The sequence below is a fragment of the Schistocerca piceifrons genome, chromosome 8 (assembly GCF_021461385.2).
Source record: "Schistocerca piceifrons isolate TAMUIC-IGC-003096 chromosome 8, iqSchPice1.1, whole genome shotgun sequence".
NCBI classification, from domain to species: domain Eukaryota; kingdom Metazoa; phylum Arthropoda; class Insecta; order Orthoptera; family Acrididae; genus Schistocerca; species Schistocerca piceifrons.
The window spans coordinates 477,280,639-477,306,259 of record NC_060145.1 but is presented as its reverse complement, the minus strand read 5'-3'; the positions used below and the strand labels follow the sequence as shown (position 1 = coordinate 477,306,259).

Sequence of the window (25,621 nt, the reverse complement as noted above, 5' to 3'; positions counted from 1 at the left end):
TCCCAATTTTTTTAGCTAAAATTTAATTGCCTGAGAATTCCAGGTGTTCCAGAAGAATTACAAATCCAAACAAGGCGGACAACCTCTTATGGCCACATTTCTATGCTAGTCTGTGTTCCCAGCCTTAGATTCGTGCTTTTATACTATGATGATGATGATGATGATGATGATGAACTCTGTGGACACTGACATGGCAAATAATTTGTTACATAGACCTGAAGCGGCAGTTTCAGCAGCGTAGATATTCTGAAGTGATACAAATCCCTATGCAGCTGTAAGCAGTTTGTCTTACATGTTCAAGTCATACACAACATCTGGTGACGAGATGTAGTACCTACATGTGGCAGTCAAGTCTATTTGATTTCTTCTTGTTCTGTTGTCTTTTTGCTGGCTTTTTCCTGTTATTCATTGTCCTGGGTGCCAGTATTCATCCTGCTTGTGCTCTTTATCTTCTAGGTTTAGACACTGCTGCACTTGCAAACTCTTTTTTGCTTTTCATTGTTTGTATTTGAGCACTGTTTAGTTACTGCAGCTGCAAAGCCACACTCACTTGCTGTTGATCTAATTCAGTTTCAGAGTCAACAAACAGTGCAACTGCTTGAAGTGATGAATGCTTCATGACAGTGCAGATGGTTTCACACAAGATGCTGGACCAAACAGCAGTGCCACCGCCTGTACCGTCCACGTGTGTGCCACCATTTTGTGATCTTGACAAGGCAATGGACGACTGGACAGAGTACCTCACACAGTTCAATGTGCTCATCACGTACGTGGTACAGACAAGCATTCTTATTTCTTGGCCACATTGGGAGTGACTGTTTATACACTTTGTGTGAAGTTCTTTCCCATGTCCTGTCTTGAAATAGCGCCATTTGAGGAACTACTTCAGGCACTCATGGCATATTATGAGGACAGAGGATAATTGACGGATGTCCGTCACAAATTCAGATATACCAATTGAGGATAACTGAATTGCAAAGCTTTACTAGACAGTGTAGATTCAAATGTGACTGTGAAAAATACTGCACTGGTACCATTGTTCGTGTTGCCATCATGCACAATGTATCTGACTCTCGAATTCGGAAATAGACTGTTAGATACCCAGACCCTTGCAACAGGTTCTGCAGATTCAAAATTATCAAGGTTCCCGTGAAAGTGCAGCAGACAGTTTTGAGGTAGCACCTGTTTATTCTGTATATAGGCACGACAAACAGGCCTCTGAAGAATACCATCCAGCAGACTCCGGCTGTGCGCAGTTTTTAAGAAAACTGTGAATCCCCAAACAGTCACTGACAGTTTATCCCTTGTTGTGTCCGGGTGAAACTTTTTGTCTCTCTTACTATTGCTGGTCATTACGTTTCCAAAATTGTTTTGCATGACACCTACTTAAAAACATCTTTGGATGAACAGTCACAAAAGTCTATCATCAATATTCATCTGGGTCTCTTCAAATTTTTGCAACTGCAGTTTGGCAATGTTTCCGCACCTGCCAGTTTTCAGTGTTTTCTGGAGCAGCTGACTGCAAATCTTTCTTTTTGCTCAAATTATTTAGACGAAACTGTTGTCTCACGTCACACTCTTGAAGAACACATTAGCAATCTTTGCACTCTGTTTCAAGTATTGTCTGCAGCTGGTCTCAAATGTAACACAGACAAATGTTTCTTTTTTTTTTCCGGACTAAACTTAAAAGTGCTTTTGTCATTCCATTAATAGCCTAGATGTTCACCCACTGCAATCACATTTGCTTGCTATCCATGACCTTCCACCCTCATGCAATGTGCTGGAATTGCAGCCTGTACCACGGAAGCTCACTTATTATATGTGGTTTATTCCTAATGCCGCCTGTATTGCAGCTCCCTTGCATTGCTTTCACAGGAAGAACATTTTTTTGTTTAGTCACAAGAGTGTCAGTCTGCTTTCCGAAAGTTGAAAGATGCTACCCTCAGTGATCAATGCTTGTGCATTTTGATCCAGCCAAACCCATAGTCTTGGCTGTGGATGCTTCATTTTACAGCATCGGTACTGTTTTGTTACAAATTTGGTTCACCATTGTCTATGGCGTAACTAAGTTTCCAGTATCTTTCTGGCAGAAAATTTTACTTGGTTGCTGACCATAAAGCTCTAAAATCTTTATTTAGCCCTTCTAAGTCAGTCCCAACTCATACGGTGCAGGAATGCCAACGGTCAGCTATTCTTTTGTCAAATTACCCATTTGATATGGTGTATTGGCTCACTCCTACGCATGCCAAAGGAGATGCTCTTTTTTGACTCCCTATTGGCCTGGATTCAAAATTTAATGAGTCCTTTGTTTTGCGATCCTACACCGACGCATGAGATACAGACGTTTTGCTTAGGATTCCTCGTAACCAATGGAAAACTTCCCAGGCCACAGCAGTGGATCCTGATCTGCAGATTTTGTTGCAGTACATCTGCACTGGTTGGCTGTGTTCAGCCAGACAGATTCGTAGCTCTGTGTTTTGCCGCTATTTTGCTCACTGGCGTGTCCTTGCAGTTCACCAAGCTGTCATTTTGCTTTACACTGATAATGACCAATCATGTGCTGTGGTACTCCAAGCTCTCCAGCCTGACATATTTCAATTGCTACACCAGGGTCACTAGGGCATCGTTCACACCCAGCAGTTGGTGAGATATCATTGCACTTGGCATGGTCTGGAGGCTCAAACTGAACAGTTCACTTCTCATTGCCAAGACTGTGCTGAACATCAGTCAGCTACGTCTCAACATTTCTTTGAATGGCACAGACCTCAAGCACCCTGGCACTGTTTTCACATGGATTTTGCACGACCTTACTGGAATACATGTTGGCTCATCACCCCCTTCACTGTCCCTATGAACTTTACTATGGCTTGTTCCACAATCCAAGCCTTGTCAGGAATCTTTTGCCTCAAGGGATTACCTGAAGTGATTGTGACCGACAATGGATTTCAATTTGTTGCTGATGAGTTTTAACAGTTTTGCACTAGCTCCAGCATCAAGTACATCACAAGTGCGACATTCCACCCACAATCCAACAGCAAAGCTGAACACTTTGTGATACAATTTAAGCAACAGACAGACAAACTTCATGCCTCCCACACACAAGATCAAGCTCTGTTTATATTTTTGTGTTGCTACTGCTCCCAGCAACATTACAGACCATCTCCAGCTGAGTTGCCTCATAGGCGACACCACCGCAACTTGCTTCTGTTGCTGCAACCTCCACAGCAGGCAGTACTCGCTCCACCTGGCCAAGCACTCTTCTACAGATTGTATGGCAGATGAAGGTGCTGGGTGAGAGACACCATTGTCTGATGTACTGGACATTCTGCATTTCTCCTGCAGAGACCATGAGAATAGCTGGGACAACATCAAAAGAAAATTTGTCTATGTGAATTGTGTGATCTTCTGCAACCATTGTGCTTTCAGATTCCATTCTTGCCTGAACACAGAAGCCCCTGCTCCATACAGCTCCCGAGGGAACTGTGCCGTCGTCACAGGTTCCCGGAGCAGATGGAACTCGACGTTATTTCACAGTAGTCGCCATCTCAACAACCACCGTCGTCTAGGGAACGGCCCCGTATTCCCAGCGGCTGACTCACACGCTGCCTTGGGTCCTTCTGCAGTCACTGAGAGTCTTTGTTTGTTGCTTTGCCTCTTGATGTGGGTGTGCACTCTCTGCCCAGTTTTACAAATGGTTTTCCTGTGAGGGCTCAAGGCGTATCTCAGCGTGCTGGCAGGATCTTGGCATTAGGCTCAGTTTTGGGTTTCACCTCCTTATTACGACCTGTATCCAACCCTTTGCCCATTGTTGTTTGCTCATCTACACTTCACAACAATAGTGAAGAGGGGGGGGGGGGGGGGGTAGGAAGGAGGGGGGCAGAAATGTGGTATCACATATATTGATACCACCCCACGGGCATCATAGAAATGGAATTGCAAATTTTCATCAGACGCCAACAGCAGTCATGCAGAAGCTGGTGGACCCACTGAGCAGAGCCACCAGCAGTGACTCAGTACTTTGAGCACCCGCCGACACCAGAATATAGGACGCCTGGCAGCAGCAATGCTGCCAACTTACGCTTGGAGCCACAGCGCTACTGGACACTATACAGATGCCATCTAGTCTAGGCTCCATCTTCACCATTTGTGCTTTAGTGGAGGAAGGCTTTTCCTTGTGCACATTGTGGTAACTGGACTCTGTTTCTCGCTGCACTATTTGTGCTACATCTTTGTACATTAGTAAGAATACAAGTTGAGTAAATCTTCTGTTTGTTGAGTTATCCTGTTCACTACTCATTTCTCTTCCTGTCCAGCTTTCCTACAATGCCAATTGCTGCACCATTCTGTAGCCCACTTCTTCTTACCATTGTATATGAAGTTGTACACAACACACCACATTAAAGATCTCTCAAAAACACATTGTTTTTTATAAAATTTGTTGTGTAAATAATCGGCAAATGTGATGTTGGTAGAGAAAACAGTTAAGTCTATTTTAAATTTAAAAAAAATTAAATATGGCATCAAAATTATGGGAAAAGTAAGTTTTGCTGATGAAATTGGTAAGATTTTGAGAAACATATGCTTGAAGCAGGCATGAACAAAACATTCAAACTCACTACATTACTAGTTCAAGCAAGGCTGACAACCTCTTATGGCCACAGTTCTATACTAGGCTGCTCCCAGCCCTAGATTCTTGCTTCTAACCAAAGATGATGATGAACTCTAAGGGCACTTAAGGGTAAATAATTTGTTACGTAGACCTGGAATGGCAATTTCAGCAGTGTAAGTATTCTGAGGTGATACAAATTCCTATGCAGTAGTAGGCATTTTGTCTTAAATGTTCAAATGCAGACTCCAGGCAGTTGTTTTCACACTATCATGAAGTGTTGGTAGAACAACAGCATAATGTGTCATGAAGGAACTTTGATATTTAGACAATATTTCCTTTTGAAAAACTTTCAGCACTGTATGGTTATGAAGTTAATTTTTTCTTTGGTGAATTAGATTTCATAAGTTTAATTTAATTTTAGATGTCATGAAGGAACTTCGATATTTAGACAATGTTTCCTTTTGAAAAACTTTCAGCACTGTATGGTTATGAAGTTAATTTTTTCTTTGGTGAATTAGATTTCATAAGTTTAACTTAATTTTAGAAAAATATAAATAAATGTGACATGTGATGCCAATAAATTTAATGCAGTGATACATATACTTACATTTTCAACATATAATTTAAAACAATAAATAAGACATAAATAAAGAACATACAATACTTAGTCATACCATAGACAAAATCTTACACTGGAAGTATTAGCAAGTGGCACTAAATAACAACAAAATAAGCCAGGTAATAAAACAATTTTTTTTTCTTTTATGTAACTATGGCTTATTTCTAGTTTTCTGACAATTTCAAACATATTTCACCATAACACTGTCGAACGCTTTTTCTAGGTTGACAAATCCTTGATTTTCTTAAGTGTTTCGTCCATTATGAAGCGCAACATCAGAACTGCCTCTCTGATGCCTGCACCTTTCGAAATATTAAACTGTTCATCATCTAACAGGTCTTCATTTTTCTTTTCCATTCTTCTGTGCATTATTCTTGCCAGAAACTTGGATATATGAGCTATTAACCTGATGAGTGGTAGTTCATACAATTATCTGCCTATGCCATTTTCAGGGTATGTGGATAACATCCTTGGTGAACAGTCTGTTGGTGTGTCTCTAGTCTAATAGACTCTACACACAGTCAGCATGCTTATATGGTTTTGGAAATGGTAGTGACAATTGGTGGCAAGATGCCCTTCCTGCCCCAACCACTCAACCTAAGACGGAATCTGTGTACCCCATTTGTCTGCATCTAGACTAAATCTCATGGTCAAGCAAGAAAATGCTTTCTAAATGTTCACGTAGCATGTACCGAAGGTGGGGTGTGGCCCCCAGTGCAGTATTTATCTGGTTGGATGTGGGAAACTGGCTAAAAACTAGGACTGTTGATCTTTTAAAAAATATCATGATTCGATTATTGATATTTAAAAAAAAAAGGAAAGAAAGAAAGAAAATGAAAAAAAAACATTATTGGCCCTCAATACATCAGAAAAGAGTATCAATATAATGATGAAACAATGTCGACATACCAAGATATAAAAGTATCAGTTGCACATTATAAATATAAATCTCATTTTGGATATGTATATTTAAGTATTGATTTATTATTAGATATTCTGTACATCAACAAATTAGCTGCCTGTTTATGCCCCTTAGCTCAAGAACTTGGTGATAACAACTTTGCTAACAATGGTAACTGCATGAAAGTGACACAACAAAAGTTGTCCGATGGGTTCGTCATTCGGTTTTGTCAAATATCGAATTTGTCTGGAACACTTCAGGCCACTTTCCCTGCTTTTTCATTTCTGTAAACGCCAGCAATCTAGCAGTTCTAATGCCAAAATTGCATGGTGAAGTTAAATGTTGCAGTTTCCATTGGTACTGCCGAGTTCCGATTGTGTCAGCGTATCCCCTCACAAGTCTCGCCCACCGCAAAAACCCACCTTGTCATTTAGATTATGGTCATCTTTCGCAACAACTGTTTTTGAAGAACGCTGATGTGTTGTTTTTTTATGCAACTGGTGTGCTATTTCTACAGATTGAAAATCTTGTTACTCCTTTCACACAACCACCCTCCAGTGCAATCAGACTACTACTTTGTGCCACCTATCCTTGCTTCACACACTCAAAGAGAAAGACTGGAAGTGATGGGAGCTCGAAAAGTAGTAAGACTCCTTCACACAGTAAGGTAAAATTATGTTCTACCACAATTTCAAACGAACAATTTCATATATTTACCGACAATTGTGAAAAAAATATAAAATAAAAATATCTGCACTCGATGTTGTCATTTCGATATTAACATATGTGGGATAAAAATATCACCGATATATATTGACATTTTTTGAAAAAATGTCAATATATGGATATTTTATCAAAACCATATCGAGGCTGGCTGAGTCACTAGTCCTCGTTGTTAATCTGTGAGATGAATTCAATCCAAGGTAGATCCACCTCCTTGAATAATGGAAGCAGTGCATTAACACATTTGGCTGTCCAGACAGGTAATATCTTCTACACACTAGGTTCAATAATTTTTACATTGCCATTTCCCCCATGATTTCAGAAAGTCTGAAGGAATCTTACTGCTCCTTCTGCCTTATTTGATTGTAAGTCATCCAAATATCTGTTCCACTCTGACTCTAATATCTACCTCTTCTAACACATCAACAGAAAGATCCTCCCTTCCGAGATGAGCTGTATATTACTCTTTTCACTGGTACACTCTCTCTTCTGAATTTAACAATGGAATTCATTTTTATTGTTGCCACCCTTAATTTTAATTACATCAAAGGATATTTTTATTTTCTTGTATGCCGAATATGCCTTGCAAAAGACTATTTCTTTTCGATTTCTTCGTGTTTTTCCTGCATCCATTTCTCTTAAAAACAATTTAAAGTCATTTGGCTGTTATTTAACTGTGACTGTTTTGTAAAAATGATGACATGGTTTTTCAGACACCACTACCTGTCGAAACTCTTTTTTAACTGGCTTCAGATGTTGCAACAAATCAGGATTTATAGTCTCATCAACAGGCAAAAAATGCCAATACAAAAATATCTAAGATAAATGCACACACAGACCTCAAAGTAGCTAGCTTCTGTGTTGGAGTGTGCTGTGGCCTACTTACAGAAAAAGTGGTATATCACATATAAGAGAGCAGTTACTTCATTTGCTGGTCTTTGATTAACACAACGAATGTAAAGAACCGCTTTCTGTGCTCATTTGAAATCACTGTGTTCTTGTGGCATATTCACTTTCATCCATTGCTGTGTCTAACTGAATCTTGTTGTCCATTGTCTACAAACATGTAACAAATAAATACCCCACTCATACGGTTATAGTTGGTGGGGACTTCAACCTTCCCTCAATATGTTGGCAAAAATACTTGTTCAAAACCGGTGGTAAGCAGAAAACATCTTCCGAGATTGTCCTAAATGCTTTCTCAAGAAAATTATTTCGAGCAGTTAGTCCACGAACCCACGCAAATTGTAAATGGTTGCGAAAACACACTTGACCTCTTAGCCACAAACAATCCAGAGCTGATAGAGAGCATCATGACTGATACAGGGATTAGTGATCACAAGGTCGTTGTAGCTAGGCTCAATACCGTTTCTTCCAAATCCACCAGAAACAAATGCAAAATAATTTTATTTAAAAAAGCGGATAAAGTGTCACTAGAAGCCTTCCTAAGAGACAATCTCCATTCCTTCCGAACTGACTATGCAAATGTAGACGAGATGTGGCTCAAATCCAAAGATATAGTAGCAACAGCAATTGAGAGATTCATACCTCATAAATTGGTAAGAGATGGAGCCGATCCCCCGTGGTACACAAAACAGGTCCGAACTCTGTTGCAGAGGCAACGGAAAAAGCATGCGAAGTTCAGAAGAATGCAAAATCCCGAAGATTGGCTAAAATTTACAGACGCGCGAAATTTGGCACTGACTTCAATGCGAGATGCCTTTAATAGGTTCCACAACGAAACATTGTCTTGAAATTTGGTAGAAAATCCGAAGAAATTCTGGTTGTATGTAAAGTACACAAGCGGCAAGACACAGTCAATACTTTCGCTGCGCAGTGCCAATGGTACTGTTACCGACGACTGTGCCGCTAAAGCGGAGTTATTGAACGCAGTTTTCCCAAATTCCTTCACCAGGGAAGACGAATGGAATATTCCAGAATTTGAAACACGAACAGCTACTAGCATTAGTTTCTTAGAAGTAGATACCTTAGGGGTTGTGAAGCAACTCAGATCACTTGATACGGGCAAGTCTTCAGGTCCAGATTGTATAGCGATTAGGTTCCTTTCAGATTACGCTGATACAATAGCTCCCTATTTAGCACTCATATACAACCGCTCGCTCATCGATAGATCTGTACCTACAGATTGGAAAATTGCGCAGGTCGCACCAGTGTTTAAGAAGGGTAGTAGGAGTAATCCATCAAACTACAGACCTATATCATTGACGTCGGTTTGCAGTAGGGTTTTGGAGCATATATTGTATTCAAACATTATGAATCACCTCAAAGGGAACGATCTATTGATACGTAATCAGCATGGTTTCAGAAAACATCGTTCTTGTGCAACGCAACTAGCTCTTTATTCGCACCAAGTAATGGCTGCTATTGACAGGGGATCTCAAGTTGATTCCGTATTTCTAGATTTCCGGAAAGCTTTTGACACCGTTCCTCACAAGCGACTTCTAATCAAGCTGCAGGTCTATGGGGTATGGTCTCAGTTGTGCGACTGGATTCGTGATTTCCTGTCCGGAAGGTCGCCGTTCATAGTAATAGACGGCAAATCATCGAGTAAAACTTAAGTGATATCAGGTGTTCCCCAGGGAAGCGTCCTGGGACCTCTGCTGTTCCTGATCTATATAAATGACCTGGGCGACAATCTGAGCAGTTCTCTTAGGTTGTTCGCAGATGATGCTGTAATTTACCGTCTAGTAAGGTCATCCGAAGACCAGTATCAGTTGCAAAGCGATTTAGAAAAGATTGCTGTATGGTGTGGCAGGTGGCAGTTGACGCTAAATAATGAAAAGTGTGAGGCGATCCACATGAGTTCCAAAAGAAATCCATTGGAATTCGATTACTCAAGAAATAGTACAATTCTCAAGGCTGTCAATTCAACTAAGTACCTGGGTGTTAAAATTACGAACAACTTCAGTTGGAAAGACCACATAGATAATATTGTGGGGAAGGCGAGCCAAAGGTTGCGTTTCATTGGCAGGACACTTAGAAGATGCAACAAGTCCACTAAAGAGACAGCTTACACTACACTCGTTCGTCCTCTGTTAGAATATTGCTGCGCGGTGTGGGATCCTTACCAGGTGGGACTGACGGAGAACATCGAAAGGGTGCAAAAAAGGGCAGCTCGTTTTGTATTATCACGTAGTAGGGGAAAGAGTGTGGCAGATATGTTACGCGAATTGGGATGGAAGTCATTACAGCAAAGACGTTTTTCATCGCGGTGAGATCTATTTACGAAATTTCAGTCATCGACTTTCTCTTCCGAATGCGGAATATTTTGTTGAGCCCAACCTACATAGGTAGGAATGATCATCAAAATAAAATAAGAGAAATCAGAGCTCGAACAGAAGGGTTTCGGTGTTCCGTTTTCCCCGCGCGCTGTTCGGGAGTGGAATAGTAGAGAGATAGTATGATTGTGGTTCGACGAACCCTCTGCCAAGCACTTAAATGTGAATTGCACAGTAGTCATGTAGATGTAGATGTAGATGTAGGAAGACTAATGCCACACAGTTTATTATGGTCAATGGCACAGTGCATCAGAAACAAGATAAAGTCAAACCAAGCTTTATTTTGACTTCATTTGCTACCATGAATTTGAAGAACAATTCTATAACTATGAACCCTCACTTTTATGCTTCATACGTCCAGATGGAACACTAAAAACAAATAATGAAGAAAACCGCAAACTTCTTGCAGACTGTTTTCAAAAGCTTTTAAGTTGTGGGAGTCCCCAAACATCAAACCACTTTCAAAAAATGAGATTGTGGGCACAACAAATCGAAAGCCTTAAAAGCATCAATCAAACTGGCAGAACTAAACAAACAGTAATCAACTGAATATATCACCCACAGCAGAACCAGCCACAATTTGGTTTTGACCTACCTTTTTGAAATATCACTGTCACCTGCTTCAAATTATACAGTCATCTTCATATGGCTTACGTGCTCTTATAAAAACACTGGCACTGATTTATAGGTGAATGCAACAGACTAACAAGTATGTAGCACACACATCATTATCACAGTTTTAAAATTGTAAATTTTATTTATTCTATGGTGGGTCAGCTGTACATCAATGCCCATATGTATGTAAGCAATCTGACTATGAAAGTGTAATTGAAAATCAGTAACAGTACTTTTGTCAATTATGTAAACCAAACACAAATGATTGCTGGTTGCAGCTGTACAATATCAACATTCCATCTCTCTCAATAGCCAGTGTTCTCCAGTAATGTCATTAATTGAAACTGTGGCAGTAATCAGATTAGCTGATTTCAAAAAGGCACATGATTCCACAGACAGATGGGTGCTGTTCAAGGTAGTACAGAAATTCCAAGCAGACAAAATAAATGCGACAACTGATCAAATGCTGACCAACACAACATCAAAAGTTAAAATTGTTAAGGATTCCATAGCAACTTGTTGATGTGTCATTGCCTGTCGGTTTTCATCACGGGATCTTGTCAAAGATTCGCCCTCTACTGCTGGTAGTGTCTGTCACCAGCAATGGAGAGGGGGAAGGGGAGGGGGAGCGGGGAGGGGGAGAACCTTTGACAATGCCAGCTACTCTTGCTGGTGAAATGTCAAAAAAATCATTGAACAAACATCAGCTAAAGATCCCAAGATAAAAGCCAACAGGCAATATGTCATCAGAAGCTAAATTTTTAGGAGAACTTCCTGGTCCTTCAAAATCAAAATGGAGGGCCGACAGGGTGACTTTTTTTACCACTACTACTGTATTTACTAGAATCTAAGTCGCAACGAAACTAAGCCGCACTTGAAAAATGAGACTCGAAATCAAGGAAAAAAAATTTTCCCGAATCTAAGCTGCACCAGAAATTTGAGACTCAAAATTCAAGGGGAGAGAAAATTTTTAGGCCGCACCTTCAAATCGAAACAAAGTTGGTCCACTATAATATGAGACACAATTTAGGTAGAATGAATGACGATACAGCTACAGTAGTTTGGTTCAAGTCGTAAGCTTAGCAGTTAAGCTTTACCAGGTAGCCATTGCTATGTGTCAGGCGCTCCGTCGTATTTATATGCTTACCCTTCCTTTTTCAAGGCCGGCCAGAGTGGCCAAGCGTTTCTAGGCGCTACAGTCTGGAACCGCGCAACCGCTACGATCGCAGGTTCGAATCCTGCCTCGGGCATGGATGTGTGTGATGTCCTCAGGTTAGTTAGGTTTAAGTAGTTCTAAGTTATGGGGGACTGATGACCACAGCAGTTGAGTCCCATAGTGCTCAAAGCCATTTGAACCATTTGAGCCTTTTTCACGTGCTTCATCTGGTTTGAATTGATTGCTTATTTTTCTTTGATCTGATAAGTGCCGTTCTCTTTGTTATAGATGTTTACGTCACTCTAAGCTGAAAATTCATTACTGTACTGTGTCATGCATTGTTTGTTGCATTCTGATAATGAGTGTTTATGGCCTGCCGCCGCTCGCGACATGGCTTGCTTTTGTGCATGCAATCGCTGCTTAAAAAAAAAAATAGGGGGGAATCGTCTCATTAGCGAAACAATGGCAAGAGACTGCTATTTGTTGTTACTTAAACTGCTGCTTTCTTTGATAATGTCAACAAGAAAAAAATAATAGACTGCGTATGATAGAAGATGTTCTGAATGAGAGTTTAGCGAAAATTTTTCTCCGTTTGAAAATCTTTGCAGACACCTCTTTAGTACATTACATTCTGCACAGAAATTAGAGTCATCTTAGATTTAAAAATCTAGTCAATTGCTGTGCTTTATTTCTGAATGTATCACTACTAGGCATAAGAATAATACGAATATAAACATGACATGATATGTATATTCTTCCGCGTTTGCTGTTGTCTCACTCTAGTTTCGTAGTTTATTAGGCAGAAAGGATTTAAATGAGATAGCACCAAACATGAAAGAATACATGACAAAATGTTTATATTCGTATTATTCTTATGGTGAAGAGAATACTGCATCTGATTCACAATTCATAAAAGTTCCTATTAGCAACCATCTCTTCTCACAAGTAGGAAAAAATTCAGAATGTAGAGTTGGCCATATTGACAAACATCCCAAACAGTCTTGCCAGTCGGATTTTTGTAGTACATTGAAATGCTGCTACATTCGAAGATGAACAATACGGAATTTGTATTTATTTCGTTGGATAATGTATGAAAATGCAGTGGTCGAAAGTCGGGGCGGAGAAAATAGCTCGTCTTCCACCTTTTTTTTAAAAAAATTTATTTACTGACGCAGAGGTTTTGGCGCCAGTATTTATCTTTGTGCCTACAAAGCATGCCTGTGTAGCGCTACATATATTCGACGGCAGAAGTAAGTTGTGGCGGCACCCACCAACTTTTTTCAGAATTTCCGCTTGGTTTGCACTCTATTCTAAGCCGCAGGTGGTTTTTTGGATTACAAAAACAGGAAAAAAGTGCGGCTTAGACTTGAGTAAATATGGTATTCAATTTAGTTCTGAGAAAAGTGATCAGGAAATGGCAAAATTAAAGGTGTATATATTGGCAGAAGTCTCCAAAATAAAATTTGTCTTGCACTCATTGATGGCATTACAATCCTTTCCAATGACAGACCAGCAGCAGTCCAGTCTCCAGAAAAACACTAGGAAAAAGCAGCCAAATCTTGGCTCCAAACTTCATATGAGAAGATACACTATACGGAAGGCACCAATCAAAATTAAACAATTAATATTTCAGTTAATCACCAGTTACCACAAAATCTCCCAAGTACACAAATTCTACTATCTAGGAAAAATAATGAAACTGCCCATGTTAAATATGGAAGTTCAAAAAGATATAGAATTGCATACAAACATACAAAGAATAGATACAACCAAAAAACTATATCATAGTATGGATAATTACATCATTATAACACAGTTGTTGAAATCAACAAAAAATAAGCCAGGAAAAATCTCAATAATCTTAGGACCAAATTGTGAAAATGGAATTTGGATGTTGAAAAACATTCACAGAACATCTTATCAAGCTACAGAGAAAAACAAAATCATATGTCTTCAGGAAACAAGAGTTTTACAGTCGCAAGAACACCAGGCTGCAGAAAGCCACCAGCCACTACTAAGAGTGAAGAACACTGTGTTCGGCATATGGCTATTGTGCATCGTACAGCATCTGCAGCAGCAATCTGGGCAGCAGTTGGCACCACACTGACACCACAAATTGTTACAAGTCAATCACTTCAAGGACAGCTCCGAGCAAGACAACTGTAGCGTGCATTCCACTGACTCCAAACCTCTGTCATTTGTGACTTCAGTGGTGTCAAGTGAGAGCTCATTTGAGGGCAGGGCACAGAATCTGATGAAGAGTGGATCTCCTGCCAGCAGCTTTAAATAGCTGCTTATTCTTCTAATGCTCATGCAAAATGAACAGTAGAAGGGTAGCCAGACGTTGTGCTCTGCATTTGTCTTAACTATTCCCAATCTGACAACATTGCACGATACCACTGGGATAGTGGCACTTGTAAGAATTCCTGTGGTTTCTGCCTCACCCACTTCAACCGTAAGGTGGAGGAATTAACCTCTCTGCCAAGCAACCATTATACACTTTTGGTACCATTAAATACAAGTTTGTTTAATATCCATGCACAACTCATCAACCTCCCTCAACAGCTTTACTTCTGGCAGTAACTCTCTCCTAATTTGGCAAGGAGGACAGGACAGCTGGAGGACATGAGGCCACAGTGAGTCGTGTCTGAATATCTATATGAACTGCTTAGCTTCTAAAGGCAAACTACAATCTGAAGCTGACATGTGACAGAATTTTGATGCAGCATTAGGAATGGAATATGTGTTATTTACCTCTGGCACGATTACTTCGACTCGAAGAGCTATAAGAGTCCATACGGAGACGTGACGAGGAGCTTCCATGTACACTTCGACTCCTGCGCCGCCTCGAAGAATCCCACGACATTTCTGAAACGGATGTTTACTGTCTTGTTATTTCACAAAAATTTGATTAGTTCTAGCTGAAAGGGACATCTGGCATTGTGGAAAAGGTCAAGAAAACAATGCTCTCTAATAATAGCATAGCAAGAACAGCAACATATAGTGAAAAAAAAGAGTTGACTATATAAAAAACAGATAATATTCTTTTACACAAACACATAACATTACTGCTGATTAGGTGCAGTCCTAAACAGAGACAAAAAAATAGTCTGAGAAATCTCAGGTTGTAGGGCAATCAATCAATTCTTTGTCACTAAAAGGAAAAACATATTTTGTGTATTAAATGCAACATAAAACAAAACAGTGAAAGTGATTATGAGCACACATTGAAAGATACACAAATAGAGCAAAGGCTGCAGTTTGTATATGTGGAGTATGTTGAAAATCTGTAGGTTGGCTGAATAGTTCAGGAGATATGAAACATGAGCCTGAGGAGGTCAGACTGTGGGAGGACATTTGAGAAAGTCACGCAAGAAATAAGTAAGTCACCAAGATTCTGAAATATGCACACTGTTGTCATTCTCAGCTGTATAAGACTGTTGTAGCTTACACAATCTGAAAAGTCCACCATGAGTAAAACTCAACAAAAACTTCATTTTCATGAAGAATCTCGGCATCAACATGTAGAATTCGCAAGGTAATGCTGTCCAAAACTTAAAAAGTCTGTAGAAATTATGGATGCCAGTGTTAGGCTTCCAATCCCGCTCCCTCCCAGTTCCATTGGCCTTGAAGATCAACAGGGCCTACTTGCAGTTATAATTTGCTTCTTTCCAATTAATGTCTGTGAGCTGCTAACTGTGAACTGTCTCTAATTGAAAGTCACATTGATGTTTACCCTAATGCAGCTCCTTGGAAGAGGTTTGAGATGATTGAGAAGCCAAACAAAATGATTTCGCATGAAATACAGCATAGTGAATGTGAATGACTAATTCCTTATCAACAATATTATGAAAAAGATAGATTGTTACTCAGCATCAAGATGACACAATGAATTGCAGACAGGCACAACAAGAAGACTTGTGACATACTGAGCTTTCAGCGAAAGCCTCTTCATAAAGGAAACACACACATTCACAAAAGCAAGTACACCTCACGCACACACAACTGCTATCTTCGGCTGCTCCAGCCACAATGCAACTGTGTTGAAAGGAAGCAACTATCCAGAGTGGAGTGGAGAAGGCTGAGGGATAGCAGGGACTAAATGGTGGCAAGACAGGGCACTCATGTGCAGCATCGGGAGGCTGTGGGGGGAGAGGAAATGGAGAGGACCAGAGATGGGGAACAGACTGGTGAGTGTGTTGGCAGAGAGCATAGCACAATGACGGTTTGCGGACATGAATGGGAAGGTGGTGATAGGACAGAGGGGGCAGAAACTGTTGGGTGGAGGGTGTGGTGACAATAGGTTACATCAGGTTGAGGCCGAGATAATTTTGGGAATGGAGACGGTGTTGTAAGGATAACTCCCATCTGCGCAGTTGAGAAAAACTGGTGGAGGTGGAGGGGGGGGGGGGGGGGGGGGGTTCCGACGGCCCAGACTGTGATGCAGCCACTGAATTCAAGCATGTTATGCTCAGCTGCATGTTGTGCCAAAGGTTAGTCTACCTTGCTCTTCGCCAGTTTGTCAGTAACCATTCATCCTGGAGGACAGCTGGTTGGTAGTCAATACTGTGGCTGCTTCCAAACTTGGGTCATCTGGATCCTCCACTCTGCTACCAGCTTTTCTGAACTGCACAGATGGGAGGTATCCTTACAACACATTCTCCAGTCCCAAAATTATCCCAGCCTCAATCTGAGATAACCTACAGTCCCCATCTATTTATCAACACACTAACTGATCTTTTCCCTTTCCCTGATCCTCTCCTTTTCTCCTTTGTACAATTCATGTTCACTGATGATCTGGACCTCTGGCCAAGACATCATCCTTACTCTTCCACAGCCTCAACACCGTCTCACCTATTTGGTTTTCGTAGGTCTTCCTCAGCCACGAATGTTAACCACCACCTCTCATATTCCTCCATACAAACTTCCGTCGATATAAAGCCCACTAACCGTCAAGGGTACTTGCATTTTGATAGTTGTCATACCTCGCATACTAAAATGTATTCCCCATTACATACTAATCACCTGTGGATGGAGCATCCACAGTGATGAGCAATCTGTAGTCCAATAAGCAGAAGTTCTTACTAAGGCCTTCACAGGCAGGAATTACCCCTCAAATTTGGTACACTAACAGATTCCCGGTGCTAAATCTACATATACCCCTAATTCTCTGCCCATCCACATGAACCAAACATGCACCCACTTCATCATCCAGTGGAACTACATTACTATATCCTTCATGAGTGGGTTTACTATTTATCATTTTGCTCAGAAGTGAAGAACAGCCTACCCACAAATCTTCCAACTCATCCGAAAGCAGTAACCAAAACCCAGCCAATCTACAAAATATCCTACACAATCCTTATGCCATAGCTACTCCCAACCCCTTGCCACGAGGGACCCACCCCTGCAAAAGACCCAGATGCAGGACCTATTCAATGCACTCACCCAGCATAACATACTCCAGTCCTACCACAGGCAGGGCCCCTACGAAAGCGGCCACAACATATACCAGCTTGGCTGTAAATTCTGCATAGCATTTTATATAGGCACGACCAGCAACCAGCCGTCCACACAAAACAATGGCCACCGCCAGACTGTGGGCAAGAGGTTCTGAGCTTTTCTGACTTACGTAGATGGAAAATTCTCTTGCAACATAGCTCTTGATCTCATAATCCTCCTAGCCTCAATGCCTGCTAGCCCCTGCCCATGAACCTAGTTTCACTCGCCCTGCCGTCACACCCTCCTCTCCCCCCTCCCTCCCACAAACCTGATCCTACACATCACTATGCGCTGCACATAGCTCCCCCTGCCCATCACCAGAACAAGCTCTTTGGTGCATATTTCAATCTTGTGCATTTACTGCCTCTCCCTGTCAACCTCAACAGTCCTCCTCCAACCCTCTCTTCCACCCTTACTATTTCCACCTCACACAACCCCTTACACCAGTCAAGCTGCAGTGCCAAAAAAACGTAGTCAGTCAGGACAATTTGGCCATGCAGTATGTGTGTTTATGTGTATGTATATGTATTCTATTATTTCTGAAAGATCAGTCTGAAAGTTAGCAACATTCACAGTCTTGCTTCCGTTCCTCTCAATGTCTTGACTGTGTGCTGTACGGTGAATTGTTATCTTCATTCCTTCTATTATTTATATTCCACCAGAGATTTTTCATTACATTATTTATATTGTTTTCTTAGTTTGGTATTATTATAATTCATATCTTTTTGAGCAGCTGGTTTTAGGAAACAGCTGGTGCTCCAGGCATCTTAAGAAAATGAGCTGTATGCCTACATATTTAGTTGCATCTAAACTGCAGATAAGGGAAATGATTGCTGGAGACAAATAGTGGCCATCAAATGGAAGAACACATTAGACATATATATTCATTATAAAAAAGATATATAATGTCATATGGAATCCATAAAAAATAACAGCACAGCCATATGGAAGAGTACCAGTAATGAGGCAGGTGTGAATTTAACAATCTATCAGTTTACTAAGCCATAGTTGTAAAATACTATCACAAACTCTTTACAGAAGTATCAGAAAACAGGTAGAAACTGACCTCAGGGACATCAGTTTGGATTCTCAAGAAATGTGGACACATGCGGGGCAGTAACAATCCTACGACTTCTTTTAGAAAGTAGAGTAAGGACAGGCAAACCTATTTTTCATCATTTTTAGGCTGAAAGAAAGTTTTTAACAATGTTGATTGGAATACTCTCTCTGAAATTCTGAAGGTAGAAGTGGTAAAACAGAGGGGGTGAAATCAGTTTATAAGAGTCAAGAGGCACAAAAAGGAAGTAATGATCGAGAAGGGAGTGAGACAGGTTTGCAGCCTATCCCCCATGCTATTCAATTTGTTCACTGAGCAAGCAGTAAATGAAACCAGAGAAAAATTTGAAGAAGGAATTAAAGTTCAGGGAGAAGAAATATAAGCTTTGAGGTTTGCCAATGAAATTGTAATTCTATCAGAGACAGCTAAGGACTATGAAGAGCAGTTGACCGGAATGGACAGTGTCTTGAAAGATGGACATAAGAAGAACACCAACAAAAGCACAACAAGACTAATTGAATTTAGTCATTTAATCAGGCAAACTGAGGGAGTTAGATTGGGAAGTGATAAACTTAAACTAGTAGATGAGTTTTGCTATTTGGGCAGTAAAATAACAGATGATGGCCGACGTAGAGAGGACATAAAATGTAGACTGTCAAGAAAAGTGTTTCAGAAGATGAGAAATTTGTTAACATCAAATATAGATTTAAGAGTCAGGAAGTCTTCTCTGGAAGTACTTGTATGGAGTGTAGTCATGTACAAAAGTGAAACATGGGCAATAAACGCTTTAGACAATAAGAGAATAGAAGCTTTTGAAATGTGGCACTACAGAATAATGTTGAAGGTTAGGTGGGTAGACCACATAGCTGATTAGGAGGCATTGAATAGAACTGAGGAGAAAAGAAATTTGTGGCACAACCTGGCTAGAAGAAGAAATCAGTTCATAGGGCACATTCTGAGACATCAAATGATCACCAACTTCGTACTGGAGGAAAGTGTGGGGGGTAAAAATCATAGACAGAGCCCAGGAGGTGAATACAATAAGCAGATTCAGTAGGATTTTAGTTGCAGTAGTTACTTGGAGATGAAGAGGCTTGCACAGAATTGAGTAGCATGGAGAGCTGCAACAAAGCAGTTTTCTGACTGAAGATCACATCAACAGAATGGAAAAATTAGTTTCCAACCCTGTGGAAAAATTAGTTTCCGACCCTGAAGCTTCTCTGCAAATTTACTGTTATTACAAACATGAAGAGATCTAAGGTAGCATTTTCTCCAATAGTGTCTGATACAATTTTCATAAGCCATTCAGAAATTTACTGTTGCTTTCAGATTCTTCAGGTTCAAAAGAACTATCAATTACAACTCGTTGAAACAACTCTCTGTAGTATTACACTTGCTAACATAGTCGGCTTCTGACTGTTACTTTCAGGAGGAGTTATCATATTGACGGGCAATACAGAGTAAATGAACTTTAAGACAACATTATGGAAATGAAAGACGAAATAGATGATGACTTGGGAGATATGATACTGAGAGAAGAATTTGACTGCAATGAAATGGCTAGGTGGAAACAAGGTAAATGAAACAAAGACATTACCTAATTACTGAGAGTATTTGGAAAGCTATTACTCTAGCCAATATAAATACGGTACTGGAAAATGTTGGCAGAATGTAAATAACTTAAGATTAAAGGTAACACTCACCAAAAAGCAGAGGCATTGAGTCACTGACAGGCAGGTAATGGTTGAAAACGTGGCTAGTGTCCATGTAATTGGATGAAAAGCATTCACACGTTTTACATCCCTTACTTTCTTGTACAGCAGGTAAAACTGAAGGAAACCCTGACATCAACTAATGAGGGCAGGAATGAAATATCAATTTTATGCAGAACACATCGATAAAAGAAAGTGAAACCAAGGTGCAGCTAAATATTGTGTGTGTGTGTGTGTGTGTGTGTGTGTGTGTGTGTGTGCGCGCGCGCGCGCGCGCGCGCACCTGATAATGTACATTATGGGAATGAATTTGCTATGGATACGACAGTGCAGTGCACTCCCCATCACAACAACATCTAGCTACGCTTGGTCCATGAAATAATGTTCCCCTCCATCCAATGATGAGCCTGCAATGGCTTGAAAACTAGTTAATGGCACAATAAATCGTATATAAAATCCAAAAAAACTACTGGTTGCATATTTATACCCAGTCAGGTCACCAACAAACTGTCTCCAGCTGAATTAGAGATGACAGTATCACATACTAACAGTACACGTGGCCTAAATTAATGAAACCTCAAAACATCCTTCTTCTGAAGAGAGTAATAAAGAAAGTGTATTTTGTTAATTCTATAGACAAACGATGAAACACATTTCGTTAAAAGGTATATCACTGTACCTGGGAATTACAGCGCACAGCAACGTCAAAGTTTCAGATTCTGGAAATCCTGAGGGGCAGAAAACCACTAAAACCTTGAAAAAACAAGTAATGTATTAAAATATAATAATGCCAGCAACATGACAATTTTGTTATGTGGGGTACACTTAATACTACTTTAATAAAAACAACTGTTAGTCCTAAAAGAAACACCAAACACCCACACCGCTAATTCCTTTTCAACAACAGCGATATTATAGGAACAGGAAAGACTGCTTACTCAATACAGCAAACTAAAATAAGTAATATTATTTGATATTCATGAATCCAGGTCCTGCCACTTTTTCTATGCAGCTTTCTGCATGTTTTGAATTTTAAAATGCAGTTATGCTACGAAATGTCTGCATTATGATGTGTGCTTTTAAGTATATGAAGAAAACAAAGCAAGTCAAAACTGTGACAAAATTTCGAAATACTAAGAAACCAGAGCCGAGTAAATGATTACCCCCCACCCCTTCCTACTCACCCATAAAAGAGCAGTTATTACTCTCTACAGATTGGCATACACAAAATACTGACAACTCTATATGAGACACATGTTTGTTACCACCTTCACATTAATATTTTATGTTGACTTCTATCTTGCAGATAAGAAGATAGTTTGCATGTAATATCTGAAACAATCACAGTAAGTTACAAGGTACTTGTAAATGTATAACATGAAACTTATTACAAAGTTCACTTGAAAATCAATTACACTTGCATTAGTATTCACATTATAGCCACCAGATAGCACCTTAGAATAATAAAGACAAGAAACTATCTGTACAAACTGTTTTAAATTTATGTTGATTTTAGCAAGTTACAGAGGTCTTACCACTAGATTAAGAAAATGGGAAGACAGCAACTCTTACTATTAATTTCCTAACGTTGGCAGCAGTTACCAATAAATATATTCATACCTCCATACTGGTGTCTGCTGTCGAATTGACCACTTCGCGTTTCAAATGACTGTCAGCGATTTGCTAGTAAACAAAATAACGCGCGGTTCGTTACGTATTCCGATCTCGTCTGTGCACAAATAGTTGCACACACCGAGGCTGCAGAGCACGGAGCTCTGCATCCCGAACACGGCCGACCAGCAACCGCTTGTGCTGGAACCCACCAACCGCGAAACAGCGGAATACCGTATCAATCATCCAGGTCCTCACAGAACTGTGGATGAGAAATGAGTGGGGCCACGGCGGAGGCCAGCCACTCAGACAATTCGGAGAACGCGCCGCGACCGTTTTTTTCGCACCGAAATTTCACTGGTGCCTTAGGGAAAGTTTGCATGTAACTGTTGGCAACAACAACAAAGTATTAATGGTATTTTACAACTCCTCAAATCTCACATAGCTTCACTGTGCAGAATGTAACACTGTGACTGCTGTCTTTCATGCAAGGCTGTTGACCAAGAAATCTGCAAACACTTCATTTGTGGTTGAAAAAAATGGACCTGATTCCCAATCTACACTACAAGAGTTTAGGAAATGGATATTTACTAAAGATATTGTTTACTGTGGAGAAGATAAATTTGTGATCAGGATGGGAATAATAATTCCACAGCGCACCATGTTTTTACCTCAACTTTTAACACATTTTCGTCACAGAGAGATTTCTACTGTGGCTGCCACCCAAGTAGCACCATATACAAACAACAACTACCCAACAAACATATAACATTGATGTGGATTACATGGTTACATTCATTGAATCAGCTGTTACTCGCACAGTTTGATCATGTCAACGATGGAACTGAAAAGCAAAGCACGCAAAGTACAAAAGAAACTAAAACACATATATCTGATTTTTACTGGCTGATGAACTGAGCTAAATTGAGCCAGTACAGAAAGCAATGACTTGCCCCACCACCCACAACTTTAGCTGCTCCCATCTGAAGTTCTTTGTAATGCAGGTTGTTGTTGCAGTGCACATTGCTCCAAGTTTTTAGCAGTGTCACTTCTCTCTGGCAAAATTCTTATTTGTTACTGACAAGCCACTACATAGCATAACAATCCTTATTCTTGTTGTGTTACCACTTGGCAACAATTGAATAAAACCACTGTCAACTTAATCATGATTAGCCGCACAATTGCACACAAATGAGGAGAATTTGAAACAATATTATCTGTCAATGGCAGAACAAAAGCTCCTTGACAATTTTCTAAGTTAGTAACTGACACTCATTTCAAGAGTTCATAATTTATTGTGTAATACAGATTCTGAAGAAAAACTGTCTTCTTCAAAGAAATTATCATTGAAGGAAAAATAATTGGGATAAGGAGGAGAGGTAGAAGAAGATACGGCAAGCACACAAATATGAACGAAGGTTTATCCTACCAAGAACTAAATGAAACAACAAGATATACACTGTACCAGAAGACAAAGTTCAGCTGAAACACGTCTTGACAGATTCAGATTCCGTAATGGTCATACGAACATATTGTTTGCATATATGCTCATGAGTCATCTAAACACTGCTAGGTCAGATGTGCTCTCGCAGTCTATAAAGACTGATGTGTCACATAATTTAAAATGCGCTATGACCCAGATTTGGTGATTCAGTGTGACTTCTTACACTGCCAAAGCTACAGCTATGTGAACATCACAAAAATAGAAGAAATGACTGTCATTCAGCAGAAAGTGAGATAGGAAAGAAAGAATCACAAGTAAATAAAACTTCATTTCTTTCAATGTTTCTCCTTTTTGGCCATGTTTCCAGATAAATGTATTAAAATAACTGCATATCTTTAAGACCTACATAAAGCTAGAAACTATCTTTGAATTCCATACACCTTGTAACATTTAAACCTGCTAGCCTTAAAGACGAAGGCTATCATCAACACCTACAATACGGCCAGCTGAAAGGAGTTTATTCCCATTATTCAAACACTGCTGTACAAAACTGTAGGATGTGAGGTCCGCCAGTGAACTGCTGTACATCTTGAACTGATCAGGTAGGCTGTGTTGGTGTGTTACTGCACTGCCTGTGAGTTACTGAAATCAATGCACCACAAAAATATTTGGCAGAAGATATCTGGAGGGCTCTACAAAAATTAGAGTTGGAGCTTAACCTAAGAAGGCCTATAGCTTTTTGCCATTAAGTATGAAAATTACAAACAAGAATGTAATGAAGTGATACATGCAGCTCAATATTCAATGTTTTTGCAATTCAATATTTGTCACTTCATGCATCTGAAAGAAAATATTAATAATTTTTGGACCATTTACGCCTTCACTTCACCTATGGCCCAGTGTGTATATTTTTCTTTGTCTCCCATTAAATCTCCCCCCCCCCCCCAACTATATTACAAGGATATGGCTCATGCCCCTTTACGCTGAAGATCAAAATGTGCCTTTTAAAGCACAGCTGGCTCACGGATGTCATCTGACATAATGGCAAAATTCATCTCATGATAGGAAAAAAATTTGCTGTTATGAATATTTTTCTCAGCTGTTTTGTGTGAGCTTGGATAATGGTTTCTCCGTGTTAAATGTCTAAAGCACTGCTTTACATCCATTGGGAAATGGGAGACAACATAATGTTAGGTGTAGGACAAGTTTGTATAAAGCAAAAGCCCAAAAATCACGTATCACTTCATTCTTGATGGATGTAATAACTCGCTTAGGTGTTTGTGTTCAAAAGTAGGTTTTATAATTAGGAAAAATTGGATGTTCCAAAATAAGTGCAATCAGTGGCTTCAGCCACAAAGCAGCCATTATCGTATCAGGGAAAATAAGAAATGCAAATGTATCTTCAGAACTGAAAAATACCACCAATACAATGCTATGAAACTGCCAACATGTGCACCACTTTCCCTAACGACGAGACACCAGCTACGATAACGATTCATGATGAAGTGATGGAGCGGTCCTCTTCCTCTTCCCTGATGGTGCTGTACATAAGTCAGATGGAAAAACTGGATCCAGAAGGCTGCTCTCACAATGTTGCTGCTGCTGTTCTCCTCCTGTCATCTCATGGTTTGCACAAAGCTGTTTTACTCTAATATATTTAAAACAGATTTACATCTAAAAATTATAAATGGCTTCATTAGAATTTATCTGTCAGTATTTCAATCAGAATACATAATGAGATCCGCAGAAAAAGATGTCTTTTTCATAATAAATATGAAGCTGGCTACACCAACCAAACCGTAACGATATAGCTAACCTATCATTTAAACTTCCAGTACTACACATTCATTGCAAGTAATAAATTCCAAGAACTTTTTTATAATACCAAAAAAGTCTTCCTTTTAATCACATTGGCTCTTCACTTTGTCAAGTGAGATCTGTATGGGTAACAAATATAATGAGCCTAAAAAAAAAGAATTATTTTCAGGTAGAGTAGAATAGCTTTTTGGCAACTGTTTGAAGAGCAAAGCCAATGGACAATGTCAAAATGTATGAATTACAACTACAGTCATATGGTATGTATTTAAATAACAACTCAATTATTCCTCAAAGTCTCAGAGAGAGAGAGAGAGAGAGAGAGAGAGAGAGAGAGAGAGAGAGAGAGAGAGAGAGAGAGAGAGAGAGAGAGAGCTTTGAAAATTCATTGTGTAAGTTACACGGCAGCTGGGATGCACAAATTAAGCTTGTTTATTTCTCATCTCGAAGTCCTGTACTTGGGAATAATCATAAAGGAATTCAGTATAGTTCAAATGGAAATTACCCATATAAAAGATATTGAAGTGTCAGATTCTGTGTAGATGAAGTTGGAGATAA

The 25,621-nt window shown here is 39.8% G+C and overlaps 1 protein-coding gene across 4 annotated transcripts in view; it reads right to left on the bottom strand.

Moving 5' to 3' along the window:
* The window catches only part of LOC124712509 (serine/arginine repetitive matrix protein 1-like), a 148,322-nt gene that overhangs the window by 120,935 nt on the left and 1,766 nt on the right, over positions 1 to 25,621 (bottom strand). For 3 of the 4 annotated variants that reach the window (XM_047242816.1, XM_047242819.1, XM_047242818.1), the window contains exons 2-3: positions 20,873 to 20,946; positions 14,677 to 14,790 (exon numbers count right to left, since the gene is read on the bottom strand). In XM_047242816.1, coding sequence (XP_047098772.1) covers positions 14,677 to 14,788 — 112 coding nt within the window. In that variant the 5' untranslated portion in view covers positions 14,789 to 14,790; positions 20,873 to 20,946. Of the gene's footprint in view, positions 1 to 14,676; positions 14,791 to 20,872; positions 20,947 to 21,813; positions 24,085 to 25,621 lie in introns of those variants that run through there. The other variant, XM_047242817.1, reaches the window with a different exon arrangement.